Source organism: Echinops telfairi, unplaced genomic scaffold (assembly GCF_000313985.2).
Source record: "Echinops telfairi isolate 266 unplaced genomic scaffold, ASM31398v2 ScPeMD7_7473;HRSCAF=8511, whole genome shotgun sequence".
NCBI lineage: Eukaryota > Metazoa > Chordata > Mammalia > Afrosoricida > Tenrecidae > Echinops > Echinops telfairi.
Window position 1 is genome coordinate 6,169,731 of NW_022111377.1, and position 14,666 is coordinate 6,184,396.

The 14,666-nt window shown below is 43.4% G+C and overlaps 2 protein-coding genes across 2 annotated transcripts in view; one reads left to right on the top strand and one right to left on the bottom strand.

Annotated features, from left to right (window-relative positions):
* Positions 1-14,666, bottom strand: part of ITIH2 (inter-alpha-trypsin inhibitor heavy chain 2) — a 47,430-nt gene that overhangs the window by 30,220 nt on the left and 2,544 nt on the right. The window contains exons 3-8 of the mRNA XM_045285584.1: positions 13,711-13,743; positions 12,106-12,275; positions 10,300-10,404; positions 6,835-6,997; positions 1,035-1,142; positions 259-387 (exon numbers count right to left, since the gene is read on the bottom strand). Coding sequence (XP_045141519.1) covers positions 259-387; positions 1,035-1,142; positions 6,835-6,997; positions 10,300-10,404; positions 12,106-12,275; positions 13,711-13,743 — 708 coding nt within the window. The remainder of the gene's footprint in view (positions 1-258; positions 388-1,034; positions 1,143-6,834; positions 6,998-10,299; positions 10,405-12,105; positions 12,276-13,710; positions 13,744-14,666) is intronic.
* Positions 5,186-5,404, top strand: LOC115873990 (ragulator complex protein LAMTOR4-like). The gene has a single exon (XM_045285619.1). It carries the CDS (start codon positions 5,186-5,188, stop codon positions 5,402-5,404), a length of 219 nt encoding a protein of 72 aa, XP_045141554.1.

Consider the following 14,666-nt stretch of genomic DNA (forward strand, 5'->3'; position numbering starts at 1 on the left):
AGATTGGCATTTTGAAGAAAATAACTTAAAAAGAACATAAGAAGAAGTGCCCTCCCCCGACAAGGGTATGAGACCCGTTGATGTTTTTCATTTCTTCATGATGTTCTTGATATACAGAGAATGCTCTTAGGAGGAAACTTTAATCCTTTCTCTGCAGCCTTTAATTTTCAGCTAGCACCTACCCGGAGGCTCAGGCATTTGGTCAACCAGACAGCTCTTTGCATCAGCGTGGAAGTCCTAGCGCCTGTTTGCACTCACCTCGAGCTTGCCAGCTTTCTCTTCTCTATTCACGTCGTACATCACCACCAGCTCTCCGTCCACAGCGGTCTCTGAGCAGTTGGAGCACTTTCTTTGCTGTGCTACTGTGGGCTTGAAGGAGATGTGCACCTGGAAGGGACACTGATGTCAGAGCCTGATCTTGGCTCTCCTCCCTGTCCAAGTAAGGCATTGACAGGGGATGGAGGAGGGGTTGGCCAATGAACATTCTGTATTCTGTTGTCTGTTGACACCAACAGATCCATTAGGAAGAGGGAAAGCTTAGACATGTCTAAGTCTGTGGGGCTACTTTGCTTGATTCTCAGGACATTTCTTCCTCTCTCAAGCATTTCAAAGTATTTCTGCTCTCTCTTTTGCTAGAAATAGTTACTAGCATTAGAAAAAGCCTGGGAGGGGCTCCCAAAAGTGAACCTCTCCATCATTGGTTCTTCCTGACCATTAAGACAGAGGGAATTAAGTTGGATCTCTCTCTCTAAAACTTAAAATCTACCACAGATTACATGAAAGCTATCTTTGGCCTCCTGGCCACTTCAATGACCTGTGGAAATGTAGCTCCATAAGGGATAATCAGTCACTGGCCCAAATGAGAGAAACCATTGGGAGTTTTGTTTGCATGCTGTGTGGAAGACCCTAGGCTCTAGCGCTCAAGGGTCACCCTTCCTTCCTGACAATGACCTTAGCTCAAGACCCTCAGAGAGAGAACAGACCTCATGAACTACAAGCCACTGAGACGCTGAAACACGCAGTGCTCACCACACCTTCTGGTTTCCTTTAGATATGACAGGGACTCCATCAAAATGACCTTCGAATGTGTCTGGGACATGAACGAATTGCATTCCCTGAGGTTCAATAATCCACACATCCACCTAGAGATGGGGAGGAAAATGACAGCATGTAACATCTTTCTATGCGCGTCAAGTACAAAACACGATGGCCCATGAGTCTTTGGATGTTTTTCTCATCTTTAGGTTTTCTCAAAGATTACCCAGCACGGCTCCGTGATCACTCTTCAGATGCTTTATGATCATCGAGATGAAATGCATCTAGCTATGGAGGCTTAAGCCCCATCTGGCAATGCAATATTGCCTTTTTCAGTTGCCTCATTCCTCTGGGAAGTTAACTAATTTCCCCTCTTCATTCTAGTCTATTCTTTTAATTCAGAAGAGCATTTGTGTTATAGGTGGGGGTTGGGGGCATGGTGGTGGAGATGAAGCAAAGGCATTGCTAAATTGTTCTGCATAGATATGATAAATTCTGTGCTTCCAAATTCTTTTCTAAGCAATGGAAGAGGGAATCCTGGTGACATAGCGAGCTACATGCTGGATTGCTAACCACAAGGACAGCAGTGTGAACCTACAAGCCACTCTGCAGAAGACATTGTTTGCAATAGCTTCACACTGCAGAAGAGAGCAGTTTGAACCTATTAGACACTCTGCTTCAGACAGCCACAGGGCACTTCCCTTTTGTCCCCCAGGGTCACCACGACTTGTAGCTTTGGAGTTTAAAGAATGAAAAAATCCTTTTGATGACCCTTGTCCAAGCCATAGAGACAGCTGCAATTTTCTGAGTGCTCCCTATAGTCTAAGTTCTGTGCTAAGTGGGTCCTATGTATTAATTCATATAACCCTCACTTGTTCACATAACCCTCACTTATGCTGTTATTTCTGCAGTTACAAATAAAGAATGAGATACATTAAGTGATCTAGTTAGTAAGTAGCAGAACCAGGCTTCAAAAGCAGGTCTGCCCGACCCTTGTGCCAGAATTCTTAGTAGTTCATAGATTGCTTCTTTGCTTTCAACAGCCATTGCAGTTCATGGGTTACCCTTTCCACGTTGTTCCTCAGGCCCCGTGCTACTTTATCCTACTGATGTTTCATGCGCTTCCCCTCGGTCTTTTCACAGCCCATTCCATTGTGAGCCAGTGCACCCACTGGATTCCTTGACTGCTTCTTCCTTTCTAGGATCATTTGCAACGAAGATGAACAACTGCCACCCCCACCTCCCCAGCTCCCTTGGGAGTCTCTGGCTTTGGAATCAGGGCCACCTTTTTTTCTGCCAAAAAAAATTTTTTTTTTAATCTACTTTTATAAAGTCTTGCCACTTGATCTGAACCAACATTTTCTTTCTTGGTAATTGCATATTCTAGGGCAGTGTGGGAACTTAATGTGCCACCAAGATTCCTGCTGTTTCTAAAAGATGAAATCGATCTTCAAGTGGGCAAGACCTAAGTCTGTGTAGGATCAGGTGGGTCATCTCTGAAGCTACGGACCTGACCACTGCTGAGAGCTGATTGAACTGCTCTTGGGGAAAGGAGGAAAAGGCTCAAGGACTGTGGAGACCAAGGCTGCTGCTTGCTTTCTTCCACCATGGCTTCTCCATGAGTGAGTACAGAGTCTGCAGGAAACGGCCTGTTCTCTTCCTTGGAGGAAGGAAATGGAAGGACTTTTCCCAGCCTTGTGCTCAGTTTGCAGTCCTGGTGGCTTAGTGGTTACACATTGGGCTGTTGACTGCAAGGTCAGAAGATCAAAACCACCTTGGGAGAAAGACAGGGCTTTCTACTCCCATAAAAAGTTACAGTCTTAGAAACCCACAGAGGCAGTTCTAGCCTGTCCTATAGGGTTGCTATGAGTCGGCATCAACTCAATGGCAGTGAGTTCGGTTTGGTGTTTTTGGTGTGCAGCCTGGTAGGACATAGTTGAACTGCCCCTGAGGGTTTCTGAGAGTGTAACTCTTTCTGGGACCAGCTGCTCCCTCCTAGTGACTGGTGGTTTTGAACTGCTGACCTTGCCATTAGCAGCCCAACATGTAGTGCACTATGCCACCAGGGTTCCTTTGGAAGAGACACGGTCATTTAAAAATCTGATAGGAGCTGCTGGGGCATTGAGCATCCCGGGAGTCATGCTACAGCTCCGGAGCTGGTTCTGCTAGATTCTGCGTGGTTGGGACTGGCCCACGGTGCCCTTGAGCCACTCACTACATAGAGCTGGTCTTTCCTGGAAGGGTCACAACGGCTCGAAAGATAACTCTTTGCCAAAATTTTATACGTCAAAGAGACTATTAAAAACGATTTTATCTGCCTTGATTCCTGTGAAGGAAATGTATTTCCATTTAACGGCCCATCTGATGGGGCAATGAAGGGCATGGAATTCTCTGCTTCTAGTTCCAGGCAATGCGCACCAGACTCAGCCCTCAGCGTGGCTTCCAGACTCAGATGGACTAGGAAGAAGGCCTGGCGATCCACTCCTGAAAATCAGCCAGTGCAAACTTCATGGGCCGCCCTGGTCTGATGGGCAACCAATCTTCAGGATGGTGCCGGATCTCATTGGACACAGGGTCACCGTGCGTCCGGTGACTGAGCAGCAGAAACACCTGAGGGGATTAGAAATTCTTTCGGGACTAAAAGGCAACTGGGGAAGGTCTGTGATTGTACGTGTTTGCTCCAATTTATCTCTGGATGAGGTAGAAAATTCATCTCCTTGAAGGTAGGAAAATGCATAGCCTGTTAGAGCTGGATGCCCTCGAAAGACCGTTAGTCCACAGCCCTTTTATCTCAGAGGGGAGAGGAATGACGTCCGAGAGAGACCTGCCCCTGCCTCTCAGCTCACTCATGCCGACTCAGCACCCGCTCAGGAATCAGGACTGCTGGCCTCACTCCCGAATGTACCACACCCTGTCCAGTCTGTTGTCCTAAAGACAAAGAAGGCCCGGCAGCATGGATGATGTAAGAATGAATAAAACTGTGAGAAAGATTTGCTTTTATCCTACCTGATGTGTGGGATAAGAGCCACTATCTGGAGGGATCCAAACGTGCGTGACTGGATTTAGGGCAGAGAATATGATTTCAGATATAGTCTCACCTAGATTAAAATCCTCATATTTTTTTCCTCTCAGCTCTGTGATCTAAGGCAAGTTATTTAATTTTGAGCCTTAGTCTTCACATTTGTATTTTAGGGATGATAGCGTCTACTTAAAAAATAGTAGCAAGGATCAAATGACATAATATATATTAAACACACACACACACACACACACACACACACACACACACTGCTGTGGAGTCAATTCTGACTCGTAGTGACTGCATTGAGTTTCTGAAGCTGCAAATCATTACTAGAACAGACAGCCTCATCTTTTCTCAGTGCTGCAGTTGGTGTATTTGAACCTTTGACCTGTGGTTAGCAGCCCAACACTTACCCTCTTATGCCATTAGGGCTCCTATTATATATAATAATATGTTTTATAACATTAATTAATTATGGAATCAATCCACATGCCATGTTAATTACATTAATTCATATGCTTTATTATTTAATATTATTAATATATAGCACATACAACTCCAAGCCCTCCTAAATGTTAATAGAATATAAGAATTATAATATCATGAACTTAGTTATTATTAATAGCATTATTACTGTTGCCAATAATATCAACCATTGCAGAATTGGAGGCTAGGTCTTAATCTCACCAACTGATGCTTGTATTATTTATCATGGGACTCATCGCTTTGAGCACGAGTATGTTGGTAATGGGCACTCATTGTTCATCACGAGAGAAGATTGACTAAGATCCCATATTCAATTGGATAGGCCATCTGGCCAGGTGAGGAAAGGTAGCTCAAATGCCCCCCATAAACCACATGCCCACCTGCCCTGGCATGGGGCTGCCTTTGCCTCATGGAAAGCCCCCTTTTCTAATTTGTGCAAAGGTAGTCTATATGCTAAGGGTGGTCCTGGAGAGCTCTCGTGGCATATATCTTGATAGTAGAGCAATCCCATACAGAATGTCCTACTTTTAAAGTCTTTTTGGAAGACGGCTCGTAGTGGAGAGAGCCCCAGCACCTAAAGCTTCTGATGACGTTGATGTTGCCCCAGGGGCTGGAGCAAATCCCAGACCGGTGGGCTACCTGATGCTGAGTGAAGGCACAGCGCTGGCAGTGGCTGGGGCTCTAGAGAAGGATGAACAGCCAGCCAGAGCCCTCTCTGAGCTGGTCGCCACTGCGTGTGGTCCCCAACGACACCAGGGCATGGACGTACCCTTCAAACGCCTCTCTGTGGTCTTTCAAGAACATACTCTGCCGGGGACCATGCTGGGACAGAGGGTGTTTGTGGCGAAGAGGCAGAACTGAGGCCAAGAGCCCATTGACATCTGAGCCCCCTGCAGAGGTGGGTCAGAAGACGGGGGAGTGGGCGAGGCACGTGTGAGGAGGAGGGCACCATGCCCTCCGCCTCCTCCTTGGTCTTCTCCTGCAACATGGGCTGCTGTTCATCTACCTCCCCACCTCCCTGGAAGGGCAGAGGCTTGGAGACTTTGTGCAATGTTAAAGAGAGGCAGGGCCAAGGGATCACTCTCTTCCTTTTCTCCTTTCCTCCCCCCTAAAAAACATAAATCTGATGTTCCCAGAAAAAAGTATTTTTTTATTTATCATACATGCGACTCTTCAAATTAGAATTTTAAAATCCACCACGATCAATCCGTGACCTCTAGTCTTTTCTCCCTCTGTGTACATTCGTAAGCTCTGACTTCGTTTTCCCATTTGTCAAATGGGAGCGGCATGGTACGCTCCTAGGTTGCTTCTAGGTCTGCTTTGTCTTATCAAATTGAACACACAAAGTGCTCACATGTCATCACCATGTGTTCCGCAAAGACAAGAGTATACAAAAACTCAGTTATTTAAGAGACCAGACTTACGGGTCTGGTAGAGACTGGAGGAACCCTGGCGACTACTGCCCAAAATCATACTTCCAGCGTGGACCAGACACTCCTCCTGGAAGGCAACTTTCAACCAAACAATAGACTGGCCTATGCACCAAACAACAGCACACCTGCAGAATGAATGAGCTTCTTAAAGCAATCAGCGATAAGAGAGCAAAAACAAAGGTGAGAAGGCAAAGAGGGGCACCTGAGAGAAGGAAATGAGGAAGCCAGGATAGAAATGGGGAACGTGCTGACACATTCTATTGGTTGCACCCAGTGTCATGGAACAAGCGGTGTATGAGTTATTGAGTGGAAAACTAATTTGCTATGTAAACGTTTACCTATGGCACAACAAAATGTTAGAAATAAAAGCATTCCAGATTGCAAAGCAAGGGATGAAGATTACAGCAAGGATGAGTTCAAGTTCATAGCCAACAATGCCCAAAGGCATTATTACTATCTTGAAGTGATTGGCGATAGTTGGATGTGATATGAAAAATGAATCAGGGGTGGAGGAGAAGATGATAGCTTAGTATTCATTGAGCTCCTGTTCTTTGCCACCCATTTCCCTGAATTTCTCTCACGCATTCCTAAGGTAAAAGTCTTGCAGTAACTTTATTTGTAGAAGAGGATGTGGGGATATAGGATCATTAGGCCATGTCAGATGGTTAGGGAAGTGGGTAAACTGGCATTTGGCCTGATTGAATTCAACGTCAAAAGCTTCTCATTACACCACACTGGCTTGTAGGGTGGAGAGTGCATCAAACACCGTAAGAAAATGTCAACTGGGAACAGGAACCATAGGGGGCTGGAGCACTGGGCACCAGACATCACACAGCCACACCACACTTCCATGCTTACCTCCAAGTGTTTGACCAGTCGCCCAGGTTGCAGATGAATCCTGTGTTCATAGGAGCCCAGCTTCCTCCATTTCACTTCCTGGTACTGAAGTTCAAACTGTGCCTTTGATCCAGGGAGGATGTTGACTTCAGTTTTGAAGTTCTCCATATCAAGGGCCCTGCTCCTACGAGTGTGAGCCCTCAGCATAAGTCACCACGAGCATGACAGAGATGCCAGACCCCAAACGTCAGCAGGGAGTATCGAGACACCCCTGGATGATTAAACCTGGGTAATTGTGCATGAAGATGAGCAGTAGAGGGACTAGAGATAGATGCAGTTCCTGGTACATTTCATTCCACGGACAGTTCTGGTCCCCTTTCCTAGCTGATCTTTTTTTTTTTTTTTCATAGCTTCTTACTGATTGTCAGCTTTAAAACTCTACCAGTTATTTATCCCTATCATGTGTCAAACATTTGACATATACCATCTCTAATATAGCATTTCTGTAAGACAGGTATTCCCCCCATTTATCAGATGATAATAAGTGAGGGTCTCAAAGGTAAGTAACCCTCCACAGTGGTAGTCAGTGATAGGGCTAGAATTCTCACACTACATTTGGGATAACTCCGAAGATTGCCTATCTGTCATTGTACCCCATTTGTACACCACTCATTCGGGGCAGTGGTTGTTATTTTTGAAGGTGCTCAGAATGAAAAAAATCTATTTCATCAAATCAAATACCTATTTTGAGCATCAACCAAATCTAAATCCATTGTCATTAAGTCAATCATAATACATAGAGAACCTACATAGGGTTTCTGAGCTATGAATCTGTGGAGGGAACAGATAGTTTTTCTTTTCTCCTACGGAGCAATTGATAGGTTCGTACCAGCAACCTTTCAGTGAGTAGCCTTCACGTTGACCTCACAAGCACTACCAGGGCACAATGTTCATCATGCTAACTATTGAGTCCACTGTGACCCTGGACCTCAAAGTACTTATTGTTTTAAAGAGTAAAGGGCAATCATATGAATGCGTGTCATAGGCTCCACCATAAGATGAACAATACATTATGTTTTATAATTAAATACCTAAACAAGCCAGAAGAGATTGTGCTGAGTCATCCCGTTTAAGAGCCATGCAGGTCCATGGGGAAGAATGCTTGACGTTCTGGCTAGTTGAAGCTAAAGATGCCATGGCCCAGTGCAAAGCCAGAAGCGGAATGTAGGGAGTGGCCCCATGTATCTGAGGATTACACTGAGAGTTCTCTGAGGCTTTTCGCCTGCTTTATTCTCTGCTGCACCTCCTTGACCACAGCCTCAACCAGACGAGTTTCTATGATAAACAAATCCAGTGATACCTTGTTGTCGAACAGTTCCAAGCTCAAACTTCCCTCTACCCAGACGGCAAAGGTCGAAAAGAATCTGCTTGGTGTGTGTCATTTTGCTCATGTTTGAACTAAAATTCTCTGCATGGGGCAAGAGTGAGTCATGGGTAGACGGGTAGAGTCTCGCTGTGGACCAAAGGGATGATGCTTCAGTCCAAGCACCACTCTCACTCAGATAACATATAGTGCGTGTGCTCATGTGTTAAAACATTCATCGTTGTGCTTTTTTTGGTGTGTGTGCTTTATTTGAGTAAAATATCATAACCGTGGTTCTAAAGAAAGTTAGTGATACCAGCAGTAAAGCTAAGAAGAAAGTGTAGAACCACAATAGAGTTCAAGAAATCATGCAAAATTTCAATTAGGGTGCCGCTTGTCTGATTTGGTGACTGAATACAGCCTGATTAAGTCGATATTATCAATATTTTTGAAAACCAGAAAAATGTGATTAAAACAGTCAATGTAGTGAAAGGGGTGAAATTGTTAACCATGAAACAAAGAACCCAGACCCTTAAGACATTGAAAAGTGACTGTTAACTTGGATAACCTAGAAATAACTTGGTGGCAATGGCGTATCCAATACGGTGATACATGTGAGAAGGTTAAAAGTCTCCACACTGTTTTCAAGTACTGGAAAAGGTACTTAAATTACAAGTGTAATGTTTGGGCCTCAGAATCAAATATTTGGTTTTCCATGATCTCTCATGGGTAAAATACATCCAGTTCTCAAACATTTTGGTGTTTTCACATGAATGTGGAACAAATTGAGTTCATCAACTAAGGTATCATTGTCTTTGTGGAAAAAAACCCAAATAGATGATGTGGCCAAAATGATCGGTTAAAGGGACAAAATGATAGGAAAGCATAATAGAAGTGATTAACCAGAAGCAACCCTCTGGTTAGAATTTCTTCTTTTTTTTCACCCCCTTCTCTGCAGACAGAGAACTCCACAAAGTTTCTTGGGCTCACCTCAAGTATCACCAATTCAGTGGTGATTGTCTGAGTCCCTAAACAGCATTACCCACTGGATTATCCAAGCTCCAGAGAGGCCTGCCTCCTCCACCAGCCTCACCATAGTTGTTTTTTATGTTGCTGCCGAATTGACATTCAACCCATTTTTCCGGGATGAGAAAATGTATGAATGGGATGGAAACTAAATTTGGGGAGGTGGAGGGGGCGGGCGGACATGGAGAAGAAACGATGTCAGAGTTTGGCATCAGCTTAGCTACTGAGTGTAAGGAGTGGTGAGTTAAACATTCACTTGATATTTCTTGCCTTTTGAATAGGGGTTGGCAATTCCCAGTGTTTTACTTAAGATTACAAAAGAACAACAACAACAAAAATAAGATAAATGAAATCTAAGTAATGGATGTTTAAGAAGGCCTTATCTCATAAAAGTTAGGCAAAATAAATCATTGACACAAATGCCAAACGTAGTTTTCGGCACATACAGTAAACGCTGTAACAAGATCGCAAATATTGCGGGGAGGGAAATGAATAACAGAATTGTAGGTGAATGGATATATTGGACAGTGTAAGATATGGATAATAATAATAATAATAATTTATAATATATATAACATAGCAACAAAGTCTCCTGGGGTGGGGGAGGGGATCAAGGGGAGTTAATATCAAGGAGTTCAAGAAGAATGAAAATGTTTTGAAACTGACCAGCACTTGTATAATCATGCATGATCTAATTGAATTACGAATTGTTACAAACTCTGTAAGAGCTCCCAATAAAATGATATAAAAAAATCACAAATATTTCTATAGCTACTTAATGCACCTTTCAGAACCCCTGAGTGTGTTTAGACTCATAGCTTCCTTATAGAACACCAGTGTTTATTTACATCACCTCCAGCCACCTGAAGGAGAGGTGAGATCTCTCAAAACCTATTCATCGAAGAGAGGTCTGTAGGGAAACAGGAGTGGTGAGGCCTAATGGTAGGAGCTGACTACAGAAGTTTGTCCATGATTCTTATGCTCTGTGCCCTCCTGGAGGTCTGCTGGTGTGCTGTTGGGAGTGGGGTTCTGAGAGGGCGCAGTGCTGGAAAAGGGAGGGCATGCTGTGCTGTGCCGTGCCCTCCGCCAGCCCTTACCTCACCAATCCAGCGGTCTTGCCTTTTGCTCTCGCCTGGGCATAGAGTGACAGGCCCACCGTTTTCTCCTTAATGGAGCTGGTAAACTTCGTGTCATCTACACTCCTAGAAAATGACAGAAGGCAGTCATCTGGCCAGAAGAGCAAGTTTAGCAAAACAAACAAACAAACAAACAATAGGCCACCACCCAACCAGACGGATCTAACCAACGAGGAGGGGTGGTTGGCATTTTGCAGCTCTTAAGAAGCAAGAGGAGTAGACAAAGAATGTTTGGAAACTGCCAGTGGTAACAATTGCATAATGCTACGGGACATGATTGAAATATGGAATGATATGACATATGCATGGGATACCAACTAATAGTTTTAAAAAATAGCACAGGAGAGACCCGAACAAATGTCGTTTCATAATCACCTGTGTCCAGTGCCCTTGAGTCTGTTACAACTCATAGCAACCTTATAGGACACAGCACAACTGCCCTTTGGGGTGGCTGAGGCTGTAAGTCTTTAGGCAGCAGAAAGCCTCATGTTTTCTACCGAGGTGAGGCTGGCGGGTGTGCAGTGGACTTGAAACCACCTTGTGGTTGGCAGCCCAACTCGGAACCCACAACCCCATCAGGGCTCCTTATAATCACCTGTAGTCACTTTAGATCTACTGAATGAGATGTCGAAGAAAGGAAAGATGGTGGGGGTGGGGATGTTTAAAAAAGAAGAGGTGAATAAAGTCTTATTATAGGTTTAAAAATAAGTTGAATGATATGTTTTTGAGCAGGCATCCAACATGTAACAATTGGAGCAGCAGAGGAAGGAGGAGACCCAGGAAGGAGAAGGAACTGAATGGCAGATTTGATAATCTCCTTAAACTACTGCCTCCTTTCTCGTGAGACCAGAGGAACTAGATGGCGGCCAGCTACCAGGACTAAGTGTTTTGATCAAGGATTCAAATAGATGGCTCTTGATCCCCAATGGGGGCAATGCTGAACAGATTTTCAAATTCTTGTGGAAACCCAGACTTTCCGAATCCACTGATCTTTGAGGACTCACACATCTACCGCCCCCCACCCCCCCAATCTTTAAACCTGGAACCCGAACTATGTCCCGAAGTTAACTTTAAATCAAACAACAGCTTAGTTCAATCAGTGAGGAATGTTTGCATTGAGCAATGTGCTGTTTGAAAGAATTCCCTAGAGGAGACAAAACTGATTTTAACAGGTGATTTTAACAGCAGCGATGCTAACATACAGGTGAGACATTTAGAGGGCCATTACTGCTACTGTGGAGTGGACTCTGATTCGTAGCCACCCTATAGGAGCAAGTAGAATGGTCCCTTTGGGTTTCTGTGGCTGTAAACCTTAATGGAGCAAAAGCCTCATCTTTCTTCCATGGAGCTAGTGGGTTTGAATTGCTGACCTTGAGGTTAGCAGCCCAATGCATAACCCACTGTGACACCAGGGTTCATTTAGGGGACAGTAAGTCTAAATTAATGATGATGAAATAATTTGGGAAGAGGGGACTTTCTTAAAAAGTTGGCACTGGAAATGCCATATGACCCAGCAATTATTCTATTTGGTATGTATTCTGGAAAAGTAAGAGCTGTGACACAAATAGGTGTACATCCATGTACACTGCAGCACCAGGCATATTAGCAAAAAGGTGAAAATAACTGGCGTGCTCTTTAACGGTAGGATGGATGAACAAAGCTAAGGTAAGGTATGCAGTAGAGGGCTATGAAGGTTAAAGGATAACGCTGAGAGTCTTTGGTTGTATGAGTAGAGCCTATCTGAATTTGGTGTTAGGAGTTACTCACATGGTGAAATTGGAAATGAAGGCTCCTTTGGGAATCTGCACGTCAAATACGACATTCTGAGGCAGTGGGGAGTTGTTGACCACTTTGCTCTGGATGATAGTATTGGCCATACGAGACGTAATAGTGGATTGGACTTTGTAACTATAAAGTGTTACTTGATCAACATCTTCCTGTAAGAGGAGAGAAAGCATGATAACTGTATTCATAGAAAAAAATAAGCTCAATACATTTGCTGTTAACAGCAGTGTATTGTATGAGGGAGCTTCAAGAAATTTATGGAACTATCCCATTATCTTCAAATTCAATTTTCCACAAATCTTTGGAAGCTCCTTTGTGTTTATTAAGAACAATTCGGGGACATTGTTAAGTGCATTCTTCCAACTTCTTGAAGTATACCATAGGCAGAAATCTGATCTTTTAAAAAAGAGATAGCATAGACTCTTTTTTAGCTCTATTAATATTAATAGTTAATATTAATAATGAGGGGTAGGATTAGTTCATCCAAAAAAAGAAAAAGAATCCAGATATAAAATGGTTGTGGAAAGCAAGATTGGGTGTGGGAAAGTCCAGGAAATAACCTCAAAGCCAGCGCTATAATGAGGAGAGTGTCAAGGGCTGCAGAGGTTAAAGGTTGGAAGGGGCTCAAACATCTCTTTAAAATGCGACACAGCCAGAGGCTGGAAGTGCACACATTGTCCCCAAAGCTACCCACCTTCTTCAATCTCCTCTATTCCAGTCTTGTCTTCTCCCAATTCTCCCCTTTCCCAGATTAAAGCACAATAGAAAAACACCAATGGGAGTAAGCAACAAATAAAATATCATCAAAAGGGCATTTTGAGGCAGTTTCAGTCTAGTACTCCGGCTCCACCTTTCCCAATCCTTCTCTATTGATTTAAGGTAGCTCTGGTGTAAAAAAACAAAAATGCCAACATATCAGCATGTGCTGAAAAGGCACATCTTTTAGGAGATGCCTAAGAACTACAAGCTTCTTCAGCTCCGTGGCAATTTTATGACCCAATCGATTTTGCTTTTACCTCCAAAAGGCCTTGCTTACTAGGTATTGCCTTGCAAACCTTGTTTTGTAAGATTAAACCTTTCACTTCAAACTACAATAAAATTCAGGCGAAGGAACTGCTTGAGCCTCTCACAATTGTTGTCAGTTCAGAGCGGGAAGTACAATATAAACCACGTTCTTTTAAGTTGTCCTACCACAGGAAGGTCTACTTTGAGCTTTCAAAGAATTAAACTATTTCGTGTCCAAGAGCACGCTCACATTTCCCTCCAAAGCTGTGAGGTGTTACATTCTAAATCGAGTCTAACAGTTAAGTTGCACTAAATACAAATCCTTGGATGACATGCGTGTTGTTGGCAAAATTTGAGAAAACATGGCTCTCAGTGGCATCTTTTATAGCTGTAAATACATGTACTCTTTAGTGCTGCGTGTGAGAAACACTTCCAAACAGGATTGAGCAAGGGAATATTTTGAAATCCCAGTAAATAATCTCAGTGACAAAGACAAGGGAAACAACAGGATTGACTTCCAATTAATAGTTAACAGAAAAATCATTCTGACATCAATTTTTAACGAAATCAAAGAACACTTACCATCGCTTCTCCGGATTCCCCAGAAACACTTCTCTGTGAAAGGAAGTTGGACAATCATTTCCCAACTGTATATTTTACTCATGACCTCCAGGGAAAAGTTACGTTCTCGCGGTGAAAAACCCGTTCTTTGATACTGGGCGATATAATTCATTCCATGGAAGCAGAGACATACAAAGCAACTCTTCTTGAACATCATTTTCCCATTGACGTGTTTCTCTAAACCCATTTCTCAGCCTTTTGTTTGGGTTGCATGCTAAGTCAATTTTAAAAATGGAACGCCAAAACAAATATTTTTCTGTGAAAATGTCAACCAAACTCAGGCCGAGTGACCCATATCACATTTAACTTATTTGTCGGACTTTTAAAAATTTGAACGAATGGTGTTTTAGATACTCCATCTTGTTACAAAGTTCTGGACGTGCTGTCCCCACTCAGCACTGTGTTTCCTTCTAGGGTCCCTGGATCCCTACCGCTACATAGCCCACTCCTCCGCATCTTTCAGATTTCGGCTCTGCCCGAATTCCATCCCTGACATACTTTCTGACAACCCCTACACCCAGACCAGCTCCACTTCCGTTTCCAAGCATTTTCATGGAAGAATATTCCTTTCTTCTGAAACCCACTTTGCTTTGTAATTCATCCTTTTAGCTGAGTAATTATTTGGTTAATATCTGTCTCCTCTGTTAGACTAAACTCCATGAGAACAGGGACTTTTGGGTGGAGTCCCCCTGGGTGTGACCAAGGAGACAAAGGTAAGGACAAAGTAAGGCAGGGGCAAAGTTCATCCCATTGCCTTTAAATTCTCAATGACTCAAGAGTGATGGATTTTAAAATAGTAAGGGGTTGGATAAAAGCTTAGTTTGGCCTACTTGGGGGTGAGCTGAGGTTTTAATGGATGTACATGAGGGGGCTTCAAAAGTTCATGAAACAATTCTTCTATATCTTAATTGCATTTT